At 43.2% G+C, this 18,252-nt stretch overlaps 1 protein-coding gene across 3 annotated transcripts in view; it reads right to left on the bottom strand.

The window, feature by feature from the left end:
* LOC311110837 (oxysterol-binding protein-related protein 10-like) overlaps window positions 1-18,252 on the bottom strand; it is a 138,664-nt gene that overhangs the window by 108,119 nt on the left and 12,293 nt on the right. For 2 of the 3 annotated variants that reach the window (XM_084153425.1, XM_084153426.1), the window contains exon 2: window positions 3,915-4,090. The exons of the other annotated variant lie outside the window; for it this stretch is intronic. In XM_084153425.1, coding sequence (XP_084009551.1) covers window positions 3,915-4,090 — 176 coding nt within the window. The remainder of the gene's footprint in view (window positions 1-3,914; window positions 4,091-18,252) is intronic. 3 annotated transcript variants of the gene reach the window in all.

Raw genomic sequence — 18,252 nt, 5'->3', positions numbered from 1 at the left:
ATCAAATGATTTAATTTCTCGTGGAAGAATAGAGTTCTAGACACTTGGAGAATCTATGCTAAGGCGCATTTAAGCTGTTCTGGCTCGTGGTGGCCCAACACCCTATTAAAGGCGCGCACAAATCACACCGAATGTGGATCTAGCATTCGTCTGCTGGCACTCGGTTCAGAGGTGCTAAGTACTCTCGGCCAGCAAACGCTACTGGGTTGTCTGACTCCTACACTTTATGTTGGTGTTTCCTTTATTTTGGCAGTTACCTGTATATCACAAACGTATAAAAACACAATTAGATGTTTTGCCCATATCGTGGACCCCTAGTATGTAGATGTAATATGGATACTTATTATAGATGAGATTGAATTTGTTCTAGGCAATATTCAATGTTTTATAATGTTCCATATAAGGCTCACTTGATAATCTCATTGATCTTTAAACATATTTAATCTTTGTCAGATTCTGCAGTGGGATGGAATCTACAGGCTTTATATTGTTGCCGTTAGCACCATAGACTCTATAAAGCATTGTGCTACATCACTAATTCACAATAATGTCTGATATCCAGTCAGGCATCTCAATTATCCCCTTTGAAAAGCAGTGAGAATGACTTGACCCTTATAAACAGCTCTATTGTCTTATTCATGGCATCATGTGATCAACTGCTTTAATTTGCCATTTGATCATTCAAACATGATTCAATTCATGCTGATTTCCCCTTTTTATGTCATACACTCTGGCGCAATGAGCATGGCTCCGGGCGAAGCTTGGAACATAATGCTCCCTCTCTTATTCGACTAAAACTAATTACCCTATGCTCCCTTGGTTGGATATCAGATGAAGACAAAGCCTGTGCTTTAGCGCCTGTATCAGATCTCACATAATTCCCCATGGCTTGAATACAACATTCTTATATTCAACTCAAATTGTTATTAAGAGTTGAGATCAAATGTTTGACCAAGGACACCTGAAGGGAGATTATTGGCTTATAGAAATATATACAGTGGGGAAAAAGTATTTAGTCAGCCACCAATTGTGCAAGTTCTCCCACTTAAAAAGATGAGAGAGGCCTGTAATTTTCATCATAGGTACACGTCAACTATGACAGACAAAATGAGAAATAAAATTCCAGAAAATCACATAGTAGGATTTTTAATGAATTTATTTGCAAATTATGGTGGAAAATAAGTATTTGGTCAATAACAAAAGTTTCTCAATACTTTGTTATATACCCTTTGTTGGCAATGACACAGGTCAAACGTTTTCTGTAAGGTTTTCACACACTGTTGCTGGTATTTTGGCCCATTCCTCCATGCAGATCTCCTCTAGAGCAGTGATGTTTTGGGGCTGTCGCTGGGCAACACGGACTTTCAACTCCCTCCAAAGATTTTCTATGGGGTTGAGATCTGGAGACTGGCTAGGCCACTCCAGGACCTTGAAATGCTTCTTACGAAGCCACTCCTTCGTTGCCCGGGCGGTGTGTTTGGGATCATTGTCATGCTGAAAGTCCCAGCCACGTTTCATCTTCAATGCCCTTGCTGATGGAAGGAGGTTTTCACTCCAAATCTCACGATACATGGCCCCATTCATTCTTTCCTTTACACGGATCCGTCGTCCTGGTCCCTTTGCAGAAAAACAGCCCCAAAGCATGATGTTTCCACCCCCATGCTTCACAGTAGGTATGGTGCAACTCAGCATTCTTTGTCCTCCAATCACGACGAGTTGAGTTTTTACCTAAAAGGTCTATTTTGGTTTCATCTGACCATATGACATTCTCCCAATCCTCTTCTGGATCATCCAAATGCACTCTAGCAAACTTCAGACGGGCCTGGACATGTACTGGCTTAAGCAGGGGGACACGTCTTGCACTGCAGGATTTGAGTCCCTGGCGGCGTAGTGTGTTACTGATGGTAGGCTTTGTTACTTTGGTCCCAGCTCTCTGCAGGTCATTCACTAGGTCCCCCCGTGTGGTTCTGGGATTTTTGCTCACCATTCTTGTGATCATTTTGACCCCACGGGGTGAGAACTTGCGTGGAGCCCCAGATCGAGGGAGATTATCAGTGGTCTTGTATGTCTTCCATTTCCTAATAATTGCTCCCACAGTTGATTTCTTAAAACCAAGCTGCTTACCTATTGCAGATTCAGTCTTCCCAGCCTGGTGCAGGTCTACAATTTTGTTTCTGGTGTCCTTTGACAGCTCTTTGGTCTTGGCCATAGTGGAGTTTGGAGTGTGACTGTTTGAGGTTGTGGACAGGTGTCTTTTATACTGATAACAAGTTCAAACAGGTGCCATTAATACAGGTAACGAGTGGAGGACAGAGGAGCCTCTTAAAGAAGAAGTTACAGGTCTGTGAGAGCCAGAAATCTTGCTTGTTTGTAGGTGACCAAATACTTATTTTCCACCATCATTTGCAAATAAATTCATTAAAAATCCTACAATGTGATTTTCTGGATTTTTTTTCCTCAATTTGTCTGTCATAGTTGACGTGTACCTATGATGAAAATTACAGGCCTCTCTCATCTTTTTAAGTGGGAGAACTTGCACAATTGGTGGCTGACTAAATACTTTTTTCCCCCACTGTATGAACATTCTCAGTGACTTGGCACTTGACAATTTGTGAAGGAGAATTCAAGGACATCCACATCATGGAAAGAAAGGACACATTCAAATCTGGGCTGTACAAATCACACGTAAGGCGATACTAAAGAGAGGTCTGTTGTTGCAGACTCGCCGAAGGTCGTTGAACAGGAAACTTGTTCCTGGCTGAACCTTGAACTTCTCCCTTCCCCGTAGAGGCCCAGGCTTTCCATGACAACCAGTGTGTGATTTAAGCTGCACCTACTAATCTTAGTCAACTCATGAAAAGCCGCTACACTCAAGGGGGGTGGGTATTGTTCCCATCATTTGGCTTAACTCTGGCAAACTGAATTCTTAAATAAAATGTCACCATCCCAATGAGATGAACAATTTGTAAGCCACTAAGTATAGTGTTTAGACCTTCCAAGCAACACAACATACACCCAACTAGCTTCTTTGATAAGGACCTTCTTTCATTTTTATTTAAGCTGTCTCTAATTCCATATCTGCATTGTAGACAGTGGATCCCCCTACTCCTCCATTGATTTGCTACAATGACTTATTCTCTGTGGGACTATCGCTTGCTCTGAGCTCAATAGATGGATTACTACATCATCCACAGATCTAGGGCAAGTTATTCTGATACATCCCTTGGGGAATGTATGGGGACATTCCAGAGACTAAAGCAGAGCGACAGGGAGTCTCTCGCTGCATCAGTGGATACAGGCATCGGACTAGGGCTGGGACGATACCAGAACCGCGATACTTGTTAGTATCGTGACAAGGAAACAAAGCAGATTTCACTTCTTTAGGAAAACAGCCATGTTGGAAACAAACATCATTATGTTGTCATCCAGAGTCAACTTTTTTTTTTCTCAAGCTATAGCACACAATATTTTATATACAGCAAGTTTCTAAAGGACCAAAGAGTTTGGTCTGCTTCATGTTTTCATTTTTGCCATGGAAAAAATATTGTGGTACTGGTATCGTCCCAGTCCTACTTCTGACAGACTCATATCATGTCAATGGAAATGGAGCTGGCAAAATGAAAGTTAGTAATGCGACTCACTATATGTTTATGAAGCTAAGTTATAACATCAAAGGTTCAATTTCATTATATACTACTACTATTTTTTTCACCAGGTGCACAATTTAAGCTGATCAAGTGGCATCACTATGGCGTAACCGCAAAACACCCATAAGGCAATGCAATCATCCCAATGTCCCCATGCGATCTCCCTGAATGCCCAATCTCTGACTAGGCAGCATGTAAAATAAATACTTAATATTATAACAGTTTCATTTGTGGAAGCTGAATGATTGCCAATAAGTGTCTGCGTACCTCTGAGCTTGTAAAGCTCGCCATTGAATGAGTTGACAATAAACATGTGTGGTGCCTCGTCACTCTGGACAACCGATGCACCAATCAGAGGCAGGGAGCCCCTGGGCTTCTGGCTCTTGCCCTGTTCATGTACAAAGTACTGCAGCTGTCCCAGCTCTGGATCCAGCACAAAGTACCTGTAGGAGAGGGTGAGCGAAAGGGAGGGGTAGTGAAAGAGAAAGTTAAAAGAGAGAAGGGAAAGATGGGAACAGAGAGGGAGAGATTTGTTTTAGTTGTTGTTTCTTTTTATGTCCTCATCATTGTTTAATACTTCTGCTATTGCTTTAGCAGTAATTGCAACCGCTAAGAAAAAGAGGGAGAGCGAGAGAGGGAGGGAGAGCAAGAGTGAGAGACACATGCACAGATACAGGATGGGAGGAAATCCACCACTCAAATTCCTCTCACCTTTCATGCAAAAATAGCTATTCACAGGAGCTCTTCATTATAGAAGCTTCAGCCACATTACTGAGCGCATTAAGAAGTGACATCAACACCTACCCACTAGCTATCCCAAATTACCCAAGAAGGCATTAGAGTGTATAGGTACCTTGAGTGGAGAGGCTGGAGCTCACAGCTCGCCAAGTGAAAATTAAAACGGAATCAGACAGGTTTGTAACCTTTGTGATTAATGAATGGCCCCTAGCTGCAACATGACACACACAAAACAAGTAAAGGACACACCCACTCTAGTCCTGGCTATGGGACAGTACCAGTTTGTCACCTATTGGGCTGACTTGTCACAACAAAGCATTCATGACATAGACAGTGTGTTACCCTGTTTGGTTGGCCTTTCATTGTATCTAGACCCGAAAGTGTTGTTAACCGGAGATTCCCTTGCTGCCGATCAATAGTCTCTTTCCAAAGTGCGATTAGAGAAGCACCTCTATTGACCAGGCTTTGGAACAAGCCGAGCGAGCACTTACAGGTCAACACCACCCTACAGACACAAACACAATTCTCCACACTGCTACAACCAGAACAGAAAGCATCATCATAGACCATTTTCACATTGACGATAGACATTTGAGAGGTTCTCCAGAGGTGTCGATTCTCGAGAGACATTACTATTGTCTAAACTTGCGAAATCCTCACTTCTCGAGCGCTACCTACGGAGGTTGCGCACGATACTCACCCGACAATTGCCCCCCCCCCCTTGAGCAGGGCCCTGTAAACAGAATTGTCTCATTGAGCTCAAAACTCCTACAGTATAAACGGTAATAGCAGAGCAATGTTTTTGAAACAGCTGAAATGTATAGACATTTTCCTTATATTTGAGGCTTGCTATATTGAGTTTTACCTGAAATTGCAGCCTGTTACATTCTGAAATTGTCACAGTAGCTGCTGGCTGTAGTGAGCCACATAAAACTATGGAAGCCCAATCCTGGCATAATTGTTTTAATGTCGATACTACAGTATAAAAATAAATCAATTTTTAGATAGTAGATCAGAGGTGGCACCACAGGTCCCAGAGTGGAAGTGGGGGAGGGGACGGGGGTGGGGGATTGTTTTCCTGTGGCACAGAGTTTTTCCTGATCTGGTAGGCTAACCTAACCAGGTGGCTTAGTGGTTAAGAGCGTTGTGTCAGTAACCGAAAGGTCGCTGGTTCTAATCCCCGAGCCGACTAGGTGAAAAATCTGTCGATGTGCCCTTGAGCAAGGCACTTAACCCTAATTGCTCATGTAAGTCGCTCTGGATAAGAGCGTCTGCTAAATGACTAAAATGTAAACTCCTGACCCTAGTTGTAGGGTATGACATAGTAATAAATCAGCTGTAAAAAATGGGCTGATAGGACCAGCAATGTGGATTGATGGATTTTGCCACACAATGCTACAAATGAAGAAACATAACCTATGTATGACCTACAGTGCATTTGGAAAGTAGATCCCTTATTCTGAAATTGATTAAATTGTTTTTTCCCCCCTCATCAATCTACACACAATACCCCATAATGTCAATGCAAAAACAGATTTTTCGCATATTTCTTAAAAATATAAACCTCAAATATGACATTTACATAAGTATTCAGACCCTTTACTCAGTACTTTGTTGAAGCACCTTTGGCAGTGATTACAGCCTCGAGTGTTCTTGGGTATGACGCTACAAGCTTGGCACATCTGTATTTGGGGAGTTTCTCCCATTCTTCTCTGCAGATCCTCTCATGCTCTGTCAGGTTGGAAGGGGAGCGTCGCTGCACAGCTATTTTCAGGTCTCTCCAGAGATGTTAGATCGGGTTCAAATCCGGGCTCTGGCTGGGCCACTCAAGGACATTCAAAGACTTGTCCCGAAGCCACTCCTGCGTTGTCTTGGCTGTGTGCTTAGGGTCGTTGTCCTGTTGGAAGATGAACCTTCACCCCAGTCTGTGGTCCTGAGCGCTCTGGAGCAGGTTTCTGTCAAGGATCTCTCTGTACTTTGCTCTGTTCATCTTTCCCTCGATCCTGACTAGTCTCTCAGTCCCTGCCGCTGAAAAACATACCCAAAGCATGATGCTGCCACCACCATGCTTCACCGTAGGGATGGTGCCAGGTTTCCTCCAGACGTGACGCTTGGCATTCAGGCCAAAGAGTTCTTGGTTTCATTAGACCAGAGAATCTTGTTTCTCATGGTCTGAGAGTCTTTAGGTGCCTTTTGGCAAACTCCAAGCGGGCTGTCATGTGCCTTTTACTGAGGAGTGGCTTCCGTCTGGCCACTACCATAAAGGCCCGATTGGTGGAGTGCTGCAGAGATGGTTGTCCTTCTGGAACTTTCTCCCATCTCCACAGAGGAACTCTGGAGCTCTGTCAGAGTGACCATCGGGTTCTTGGTCACCTCCCTGACAAAGGCCCTTCTCCCCTGATTGTTCAGTTTGACCGGGTGGCCAGCTCTAGGAAGAGTCTTGGTGGTTCCAAACTTCTTCCATTTAAGAATGATGGAGGCCACAGTGTTCTTGGGGACCTTCAATGCTGCAGACATTTTTTGGTACCATTCCCCAGATCTGTGCCTCGACACAATCCAGTCTCTGAGCTCTACGGACAATTCCTTCGGTCTCATGGCTTGGTTTTTTCTCTGACATGCACTGTCAACTGTGGGATCTTATATAGAGAGGTGTGTGCGGCTTTCCAAATCATGTCCAATCAATTGATTTTACCACAGGTGGACACCAATCATGTTTAGAAACATCTCAATGATGATCAATGGAAACAGGATGCACCTGAGCTCAATTTTGAGTCTCATAGCAAAGAGTCTGAATACTTAAGGTAGTTCTGTTTTTTATTGTTAATACATTTCTAAAAACCTGTTTTTGCTTTGTCATTATAGGGTATTGTGTGTAGATTGATGAGGAAAAACTTTAATTTAATCAATTTTAGAATAAGGCTGTAACGTAACAAAATGTGGAAAAAGTCAAGGGGTCTGAATACTTTCCGAATACACTATTTTTTTATTGGGTGGCGGGAATGGGCTTTCATATCAAACAGCTAATTTTAACTCCCTGCTGAATTATCCCCACGTTTTCAATCGCAATTTGCTTTTACCACATGTAGCCTAATGATTTGCATGATATTTATAAAAATAAAACATGGTTTGTTGTAATGTAGGCCTACTGTACTTTTATATTTGTGTTAGCGGGGTAATCGTTCATTTTTGCTAGGCTAACCTTACTCGATGAAGACATGTTGTTAGCTTTAGCTAGCAGTAACTTAGCTGCAGATTGTAACTGGCTAATGTGATGCTCCATTAGTCGTTAAAGGATAGGTACCCTTTGGCGTAGCCAACAGATCCGACCCGCTTGCTTACAGCTTCACTAGGGTCAGACAGCCTTCCTGTGTACACCGCGGAGCCAGCGAGAGATATGGATCGGAAAACGTACCTCAATCCTGGGATGAGAAATGTGATGTACTCCGAATTGTCCCATTATCCCAACTGTTACACAGAGAAGATTGAAAACTGTCCTTTTCGTCCTCATGCTAGGTAGCAGAAGCCACATCAGCCATTTTGGAATGGCAGTGTCAGCCTATTAACTCTTTTGTTGTTCAACGCGACGTGCCATTCCATAATGGCTGCTGTGGCTACTGCTAGCTAGCATTAGGACGAAAACTGCAGTTTTCTAGCAGTCGTTCAATCTTCTAGGAGTAACAGTTGCCATAATGGGACAATTTGGAGTACAATGCATTTCTCATCCCTGTATTGAGGCACGTTTTCCGAGCCATATATTGCACTGGCACCATGGGGTCTTAATCTACATAGGATTGCTGTCCGACCCTACTGCAGCTGTAAGCAAGAGGGTCGGATCTGCTGGCTTTGTTTGGCGTAGGAAAGAGAATTTGGCCAAACTTAACTTGCCGATACTATCGTCGTTCTTGATTTCGGTCAAACATGTATCTTCTAAAAATGTCCGTGTCCAGTTGCAGGTGGTTCGTTGAATTAAAAAAATACTCTGTTATTAAAATAAAACAATTTTTACTCCATGAAGCAATCCAACAATGTGTATGCCGCCATCTTGTCTAGAGAGAAGATTTTAAATATTTATTTGGTAGACTATTTGCTGCACGCGTTTCCCTAATTGCACGCTTAAAACAATCCACAGCTCCTTTAAAAAAAAGAAGAAGTTAATGATCCTCTGTGGCCAAATCATGCTCTCTGGTGTAGTATTTTAAATAATTTAATTTATTTCTGTATAGGCACAAGTAATTGTACATCTCATTTTGGCAAATGTAATTCAATTTACTGGAATCCAAGCTAGCATCATCTGGCCTTGGAGCTTGTTGCTTTGTTCTAGAGGCTCTTTTAGCATACCAGCCTATATTCATCTATTAATATGTTGTTTCATTAGGGCAATTTGTATCTTGCAGCAGCAGATGTATCCATGATAAATGATAATATTTCATCTGTCCCTTTGCATTAACACTCAAGACCGCTTCAACTGAATCTCTGGTGTTCAATACATTTCGTGTGCACATTGCATGCAGCTTCCCAAAAGGGAATGTTGTTCTGACATAAGCTGGTGATAAAATGGTCAACTTTACAAGACCTTAACGGTCCACAAATATGCATTACCTTAACGTGAATGTATGCAGTGCATCTGACTCTAAATTTGGGCAATGAGAGCCGGGTCCTTCACATTAGCCATTTTCCCATCAACCCTCAGGATTTCCCTAAAGTGTAGTGGCATTTGGAAATTGATCCCACACAGACAATCTCCCGCTCCATTACAGGAGAATGTGATTAATGTGCGCAAAGGGGATCTTTGTGCCTGGGTCAGTTTTTCAACCCTGACACAGTCAGAAAAGAGCAGGATTTATCATTGACCCCAGGTTATACAGTCCTGGCCCTGCCAGTGGAAAACAATGCTAGTGGTGTTAAAAGTGATGGATGGTGTAACCTTACTCATTACTAACAGCCAGTTGTTTCAGTACAATACCATGACAACACTGCAGCACACTGTCCCCAGGTGAAATACAATTCAAGGCTAGGTAGCACACTAGAAACTGTACCAAAGCATGGAAAACTACCTTCATACTTCCGAGACATCACTCTCACACGACTCCCAGTCCAACTCCAATAGCGCAAAAGGGCATCCTACTGCTGACACCAATTACCAGGAGGCACAAGGTACCCACACTGGACAGAACTGCTAAAGACCTACAGTACCAGACAAAAGTTTGGACACACCTACTCATTCAAGGGTTTTTCTTTAGGGTTTTTACATTGTAGAATAATAGTGAAGACATCAAAACTATGAAATAACACATATGGAATCATGTAGTATCCAAAAAAGTGTTAAACAAATCACAATATATTCTATATTTGAGATTCTTCAAATAGCCACCCTTTGTCTTCATGACAGCTTTCCACACTCTTGGCATTCTCTCAACCAGCTTCACCTGGAATGCTTTTCCCACATATGCTGAGCACTTGTTGGCTTCTTTTCCTTCACTCTGCAGTCCAACTCATCCCTAACCATCTCAATTGGGTTGAGGTCGGGGGATTGTGGAGGCCAGGTCATCTGATGCAGCACTCCATCACTCTCCTTCTTGGTAAAATAGCCCTTACACAGCCTGGAGGTGTGTTGGGTCATTGTCCTGTTGAAAAACAAATTATAGTACCACTAAGCCCAAACCAGATGGGATGGCGTATCGCTGCAGAATGCTGTGGTAGCCATGCTGGTTAAGTGTGCCTTGAATTCTAAATACAATCACAGACAGTGTCACCAGCAAAGCACCCCCACACCATAACACCTCCTCCTCCTCCATGCTTTACGGTGGGAAATACACATGCGGAGATCATCCGTTCACCCACACCACGTCTCACAAAGACACAGCGGTTTGAAGCAAAAATCTCAAATTTGGACTCCTGACCAAAGGGCAGATTTCCACCGGTCTAATGTCCATTGCTCATGTTTCTTGGCCCAAGCAGGTCTCTTCTTATTATTGGTGTCCTTTAGTAGTGGTTTCTTTGCAGCACTTCGACCATGAAGGCCTGATTCACACAGTCCCCTCTGAACAGTTGATGTTGAGATGTGTCTGTTACTTGAACTCTGTAAAGCATTTATTTGGGCTGCAATTTCTGAGGCTGGTAACTCTAATGAACTTATCCTCTGCAGCAGAGGTAACTCTGGGTCTTCCATTCCTGTGGCCGTCCTCACGAGAGCCAGTTTCATCATAGCGCTTGAAGGTTTTTGCGACTGGACTTGAAGAAACTTTCAAAGTTCTTGAAATGTTCTGTATTGACTGACCTTCATGTCTTAAAGTAATGATGGACTGTCGTTTCTCTTTGCTTATTTGAACTGTTCTTGCCATAATATGAACTTGGTCTTTTACCAAATAGGGCTATCTTCTGTATACCACCCCTATCTTGTCACAACACAACTGATTGGCTCAAACGCATTAAGAAGGAAAGAAATTCCACAAATGAACTTTTAAGAAGGCACACCTGTTAATTGAAATGCATTCCAGGTGACTACCTCATGCAGCTGGTTGAGAGAATGCCAAGAGCGTGCAAAGCTGTCATCAAGGCAAAGGGTGGCTATTTGAAGAATCTCAAATATAAACCCCATGTGTGTTATTTCATAGTTTTGATGTCTTCACTATTATTCTACAATGTAAAAAATAGTAAAAATAAAGAAAAACCCTTGAATGAGTAGGTGTGTCCAAACTTTTGACTGGTAGTGTAGTGTATTGAACAATGATTGATAACCCAATGAAACGCTGATATCTTTTCAATTGAGCTCCATTCTCCTGAGGGCCTGAATTCCAACAGTTCCAACTCAAGACTATCAGTCATAGCACCACTCTATGGGGATGGACGAAGCTATTCCAAAGTCGAGTTGGGTGCAATCTTGCCTGGCTACCAAAACTCCTTGCTCCGGCCAAACGCTACGCCCACGGATGTTAGTTTTCTCCCCGATGATTTCTAGAACGAAACACCGTTCTGATTGGTCCCAGAAACCGATGGGTTGGCCAGAACACACGTGGGTAAAGCAGCTTTTTGAAAATTCGTCATTGGCTTTGACACTCTGATTGGTTAGAGATTATCCAATCGCATGACTGTTTTGTACAACACCACTCATTTTGATGTCACCACAAACAACTTCAACGATAGCTGTCTCAGACTGAAGTACAGTGAGGGAAAAAAGTATTTGATCCCCTGCTGATTTTGTACGTTTACCCACTGACAAAGACATGACCAGTCTATAATTTTAATGGTAGGTTTATTTGAACAGTGAGAGACAGAATAACAACAACAAAATCAGGAAAAACGCATGTCAAAAATGTTATAAATTGATTTGCATTTTAATGAGGGAAATAAGTATTTGACCCCTCTGCAAAACATGACTTAGTACTTGGTGGCAAAACCCTTGTTGGCAATCACAGAGGTCAGACGTTTCTTGTAGTTGGCCACCAGGTTTGCACACATCTCAGGAGGGATTTTGTCCCGCTCCTCTTTGCAGATCTTCTCCAAGTCATTAAGGTTTCGAGCCTGACGCTTGGCAACTCGAATCTTCAGCTCCCTCCACAGATTTTCTATGGGATTAAGGTCTGGAGATTGGCTAAACCACTCCAGGACCTTAATGTGCCTCTTCTTGAGCCACTCCTTTGTTGCCTTGGCCGTGTGTTTTGGGTCATTGTCATGCTGGAATACCCATCCACGACCCATTTTCAATGCCCTGGCTGAGGGAAGGAGGTTCTCACCCAAGATTTGACGGTACATGGCCCCGTCCATCATCCCTTTGATGCGGTGAAGTTGTCCTGTCCCCTTAGCAGAAAAACACCCCCAAAGCATAATGTTTCCACCTCCATGTTTGACAGTGGGGATGGTGTTCTTGGGGTCATAGGCAGCATTCCTCCTCCTCCAAACACGGCGAGTTGAGTTGATGCCAAAGAGCTCCATTTTGGTCTCATCTGACCACAACACTTTCACCCAGTTCTCCTCTGAATCATTCAGATGTTCATTGGCAAACTTCATACGGGCCTGTATATGTGCTTTCTTGAGCAGGAGGACCTTGCGGGCGCTGCAGGATTTCAGTCCTTCAAAGCGTAGTTTGTTCCCAATTGTTTTCTTGGTGACTATGGTCCCAGCTGCCTTGAGATCATTGACAAGATCCTCCCGTGTAGTTCTGGGCTGATTCCTCACCATTCTCATGACCATTGCAACTCCACGAGGTGAGATCTTGCATGGAGCCCCAGGCAGAGGGAGATTGACAGTTCTTTTGTGTTTCTTCCATTTGCGAATAATCACACCAACTGTTGTCACCTTCTCACCAAGCTGCTTGGCAATGGTCTTGTAGCTCATTCCAGCCTTGTGTAGGTCTACAATCTTGTCCCTGACATCCTTGGAGAGCTCTTTGTTCTTGGCCATGGTGGAGAGTTTGGAATCCGATTGATTGATTGCTTCTGTGGACAGGTGTCTTTTATATAGGTAACAAACTGAGATTAGGAGCACTCCCTTTAAGAGTGTGCTTCTAATCTCAGCTCGTTTCCTGTATAAAAGACACCTGGGAGCCAGAAATCTTTCTGATTGAGAGGGGGTCAAATACTTATTTCCCTCATTAAAATGCAAATCAATTTATAACATTTTTGACATGCGTTTTTCTGGATTTTTTTGTTGTTATTCTGTCTCTCACTGTTCAAATAAACCTACCATTAAAATTATAGACTGATCATTTCTTTGTCAGTGGGCAAACATACAAAATCAGCAGGGGATCAAATACTTTTTTCCCTCATTGTATATAGCGAACATAGAGCAGTGGAAGAATTCAGTTTGAGTCGTCAGGCAAGGTGCAATCATAGTGTTGAGCAGTGGTACTACACCCAGCACTGCCAAATGGCTTTTCAATAGGGAATACTACTAGAATTAAACAAATTATTCTCCACCATGATAATACACTCAAAGGTGCTTACTGTAGCACATTATTTCACATACACAGACAGCCAGGCATTTCCTAATGGTATTAACATTGACTCTGCCAAAGGGAAATGCACATCAGCACATTTTGGGACTCCTCCGGAGCTCTGGCATGAATAAGCAAACAGCATGAGGAAACTGATGGATGGCGATACCGGTGGAGGGACAACATGAGGGGAAACTAACACAAACAACAGCTGGTAGATAGCCTAACATAACTGATAGCAGCTTTATAACAGCGTTATTTACCAGGTTGCCAAATACCCAGTGGAGCCTACATCTCATCTTCATACAATTTGGTAAAATAGACAAATAATACCATCTTACCACCATCTTTATATACACAGAAATATGTGGACACCCCTTCAAATTAGTGGATTCGGCTATTTCAGCCACACCCGTTGCTGACAGGGGTATAAAATTGAGCACACAGCCACGCAATCTCCATAGACAAACACTGACAGTAGAATAGGATGCCACCTTTCCAACAAGTCAGTTCGTCAAATGTCTGCCCTGCTAGAGCTGTCCCGGTCAACTGTAAGTGCTGTTATTGTGAAGTGGAAACGTCTAGGAGCAACAACGGCTCAGCTGCGAAGTGGTAGGCCACACAAGCTCATAGAAAGGGACCACCGAGTGCTGAAGCGCGTAAAAATCATCTGTCCTCGGTTGCAACACTCACTACCGAATTCCAAACTGCCTCTGGAAGCAACGTCAGCGCAATAACTGTTCGTTGGGAGTTTCATGAAATGGGTTTTCATGGCTAAGCAGCCGCACACAAGCCTAAGATCACAATGCCAAGCGTCGGCTGGAGTGGTGTAAAGCTTGCCAACATTGGACTCTGGAGCAGTGGAAACGTGATCTCTGGAGTGATGAATTACGCTTCACCATCTGGCAATCCGACGGACGGATCTGGGTTTGGCGGATGCCAGCAAAATGCAACCTGCCCCAATGCATAGTGCCAACTGTAAACTTTGTGAGGAGGAATAATGGTCAGGGGCTGTTTTTCCATGGTTCGGGCTAAGGAAAATCTTAGCGTTACAGCATACAATTACATTCTAGACTATTCTGTGCTTCCAACTTTGTGGCAACAGTTTGGGGAAGGCCCTTTCCTGTTTCAGCATGACAAAGCACCCGTGCACAAAGCGAGGTCGATACATAAATGGTTGTCGAGATCGGTGTGGAAGAACTTGACTGGCCTGCACAGTGCCCTGACCTCAACCCCATCGAACACCGAGCAGGTGTCTACTTTTAGTCATGTAGTGTCTCTAAACATTATACCTCAGGAGACAATGTGAAAAAGCACTACCTGCAAGCTCAAGTCATGGTTAAATAAATGGAAAGTCTTGACAAAGTGCAGAAGCACACCAACTGGACCAGTGTTCTCTCTACTACACCGGCTCTGACGCTCGTCGGGTGTGGCAGGGCTTGTAAACCATCACAGATTGCAAAGGGAAACCCAGCCGCGAGCGGTCCTGTGACGCAAGCCTTCCAGACGAGCTAAATACCTTCTATGCTCGCTTTGAGGAAAGTAGCACTGAACCATGCATGAGAGCACCAGCTGTTCTGGAAGACTTTGTGATCACACTCTCCGTATGTGAGTAAGACTTTTAAAACAGGTTCAACTATAGTACTATTATAGTGACTATCGCCAGGTAACATTGTTACCAATGTCAAAGCCAGCCCAGTGTAGTTAAAGTTGACAGAATAAGCATCTGAAATGTTCTTGTGACCATCCCCTCAGTAAAAGTCACGACAGCCCGCTTGGAGTTTGCCAAAAGGCACCTAATGACTCTCAGACCATGAGGAACAAGATTCTCTGGTCTGATGAAACCAAGATTGAACTGTTTGGCCTGAATACCAAGCGTCACGTCTGGAGGAAACCAGGCACCGCTCATCACCTGGCCAATACCATCCCTATGGTGAAGCATGGTGGTGGCAGCATCATGCTGTGGGGATGTTTTTCAACGGCGGGGACTGGGAGACAAGTCAGGATCGAGGGAAAGATGAACGGAGCAAAGTACAGAGAGATCCTTGATGAAAACCTGCTCCAGAGCGCTCAGGACCTCAGACTGGGACGAAGGTTCACCTTCCAACAGCACAACAACCCCAAGCACACAGCCAATACAACGCAGGAGTGGCTTCGGACAAGCCTCTGAATATCCTTGAGTGGCCCAGCCAGAGCCCGGACTTGAACCTGATCGAACATCTCTGGATAGACGTGAAAATAGCTGTACAGCGACGCTCCCCATCTAACCTGACAGAGCTTACGAGGATCTGCAGAGAAGAATGGGATAAACTCCCCAAATACAGTTGTGCAAAGCTTGTAGCATCATACCCAAGAAGACTCAAGGCTGTAATCGCTGGTGCTTCAACAAAGTACTGAGTAAAGGGTCTGAATACTTATGTAAATATAATCTTTTTTTAATTTTTATAAAATGCAAACATTTCTATAAACCTGTTTATGCATTGTCATTATGGGGTATTGTGTGTAGATTGATGAGGGGGAAGAAAACGATTTCATCCATTTTAGAATAAGGCTGTAACATAACAAAAATGTGGAAAAGGTCAATGGGTCTGAATACCTTCCGAATGCACTGTATTTGAAATAAGAATGTGAAGCATATGAGAACTGAGTTAAATGTGAATTGCAGCATCATATGCAATGGAAAACATTTTTTAATCCAATTGTTTTTAAATGATTTATCCTCAGGTCTGTGCCATCCCCATGGAAACCAGCCTTCAGCTTCGGCACACTGAGGACTCGTTCTAGTTCAAAGAAGAAAACATTTTGAGTTCAGGTAAAACAGTAACCCTGAAAAAGCTTGGCTTACCACACATTACAAAGCGGATACTTAAGTCCAAGTTCTACAACAGACTCAACAGCTTAGCTTCCTGCCCACAGTATACATTTGATAACTGCAACTTTTTAGATGGCACCATACATGCCACGACCAGCCATCTTCCCAATTGGACACAATGGCAGCATCAGGAAGATCTTGGCTGGCTCGGACATTGGCAATGGTACCTCCTGGAGTCTTAGCATCAAAAGGCATTAGGTTGGGCACAGAGGCCTCGTGTGATACTGTACACACATTAATCCTGCAAGTAATGAGGCCCATGTGACGTGGGAGGTAATTTCACAGTGTCTGTGTGTATAACAGCCCAGTTTCTCTGAAAGCTGCACTCTGATCATTGTGGCCTGATAGACTTGGGAGCCGTAATAGAGGGGCAACCCATTCATCTTAAAGCACATGCAGCCTCTCTCTCAGGGAGATGGTGTGGTGCACAACTGGAGGACATAGATAGATACCCAAATATGTGCATGTGTGAGACAAACATGAAAACTAAGCATTCAGTACAATACATGTGCACATTCACACACCTACAATACAGCAACTGACATTGACATGATCACCCACACACAGTGCAAACTTGGCACAGACCCACTCTCAGACATGCTCACAAGCACACAGCATAGCCAGGTACATACAGTTGAAGTCAGAAGTTTACATACACTTAGGTTGGAGTCATTAAAACTTGTTTTTCAACCACTCCACACATTTCTTGTTAACAAACTATTGCTTTGGCAAGTCGGTTAGGACTTCTACTTTGTGCATGACACAAGCAATTTTTCCAACAATTGTTTACAGACATTTATATTTCACTCTATCAAAATTCCAGTGGGTCAGAAGTTTACATACATTAAGTTGATTGTGCCTTTAAACAGCTTGGTAAATTCCAGAAAATGATGTTGTGGCTTTAGAAGCTTCTGATAGGCTAATTGACATCATTTGAGTCAATTGGAGGTGTACCTGTGGATGTATTTCAAGGCCTACCTTCAAACCCAGTGCCTCTTTGCTTGACATCATGGGAAAATCAAAAGAAATCAGACAAGACCTCAGAAAAAATATTGTAGACCTCCACAAGTCTGGTTCATCCTTGGGAGCAATTTCCAAATGCCTGAAGGTACCACGCGTTCGGTCTCCTAGAGATGAACGTACTTTGGTGCGAAAAGTGCAAATCAATCCCAGAACAACAGCAAAGGACCTTGTGAAGATGCTGGAGGAAACAGGTAGAAAAGTATCTATATCCACAGTAAAACGAGTCCTATATCGACATAACCTGAAAGGCCGCTCAACAAGGAAGAAGCCACTGCTCCAAATCCGCCATAAAAAAGCCAGACTACGGTTTGCAACTGCACATGGGGACAAAGATTGTACTTTTTGGAGAAATGTCCTCTGGTCTGATGAAACAAAAATAGAACTGTTTGCCCATAATGACCATCGTTATGTTTGGGTATATTGAAGCAATATCTCAAGACATCAGTCAGGAAGTTAAAGCTTGGTCGCAAATGGGTCTTCCAAATGGACAATGACCCCAAGCATACTTCCAAAGTTGTGCCAAAATGGCTTAAGGACAACAAAGTCAAGGTATTGGAGTGGCCATCACAAAGCCCTGACCTCAATCCTATAGAACATTTGTGGAAAGAACTTAAAAAGTGTGTGCGAGCAAGGAGGCCTACAAACCTGACTCAGTTACACCAGCTCTGTCAGGAGGAATGGGCCAAAATTCACCCAACTTATTGTGGGAAGCTTGTGGAAGGCTACCCGAAACATTTGACCCAAGTTAAACAATTTAAAGGCAATGCTACCAAATACTAATTGAGTGTATGTAAACTTCTGACCAAATGGGAATGTGATGAAATAAATAAAAGCTGAAATAAATCACTCTACTATTGTTCTGACATTTCACATTCTTAAAATAAAGTGGTGATCCTAACTGACCTAAAACAGGGATTTTTTACTAGGATTAAATGTCAGGAATTGTGAAAAACTGAGTTTAAATGTATTTGGCTGGTGTATGTAAACTTCCAACTTCAACTGTACATAGCCTACAACGTTTATGCTCTTAGACACAGGGA

This window comes from Coregonus lavaretus (genome assembly GCF_964263955.1).
Source record: "Coregonus lavaretus genome assembly, chromosome: 3".
Classification (NCBI taxonomy): domain Eukaryota; kingdom Metazoa; phylum Chordata; class Actinopteri; order Salmoniformes; family Salmonidae; genus Coregonus; species Coregonus lavaretus.
The sequence above is the reverse complement of the archived record's forward strand: the minus strand, read 5'-3'. Positions and strand labels throughout refer to the sequence as shown.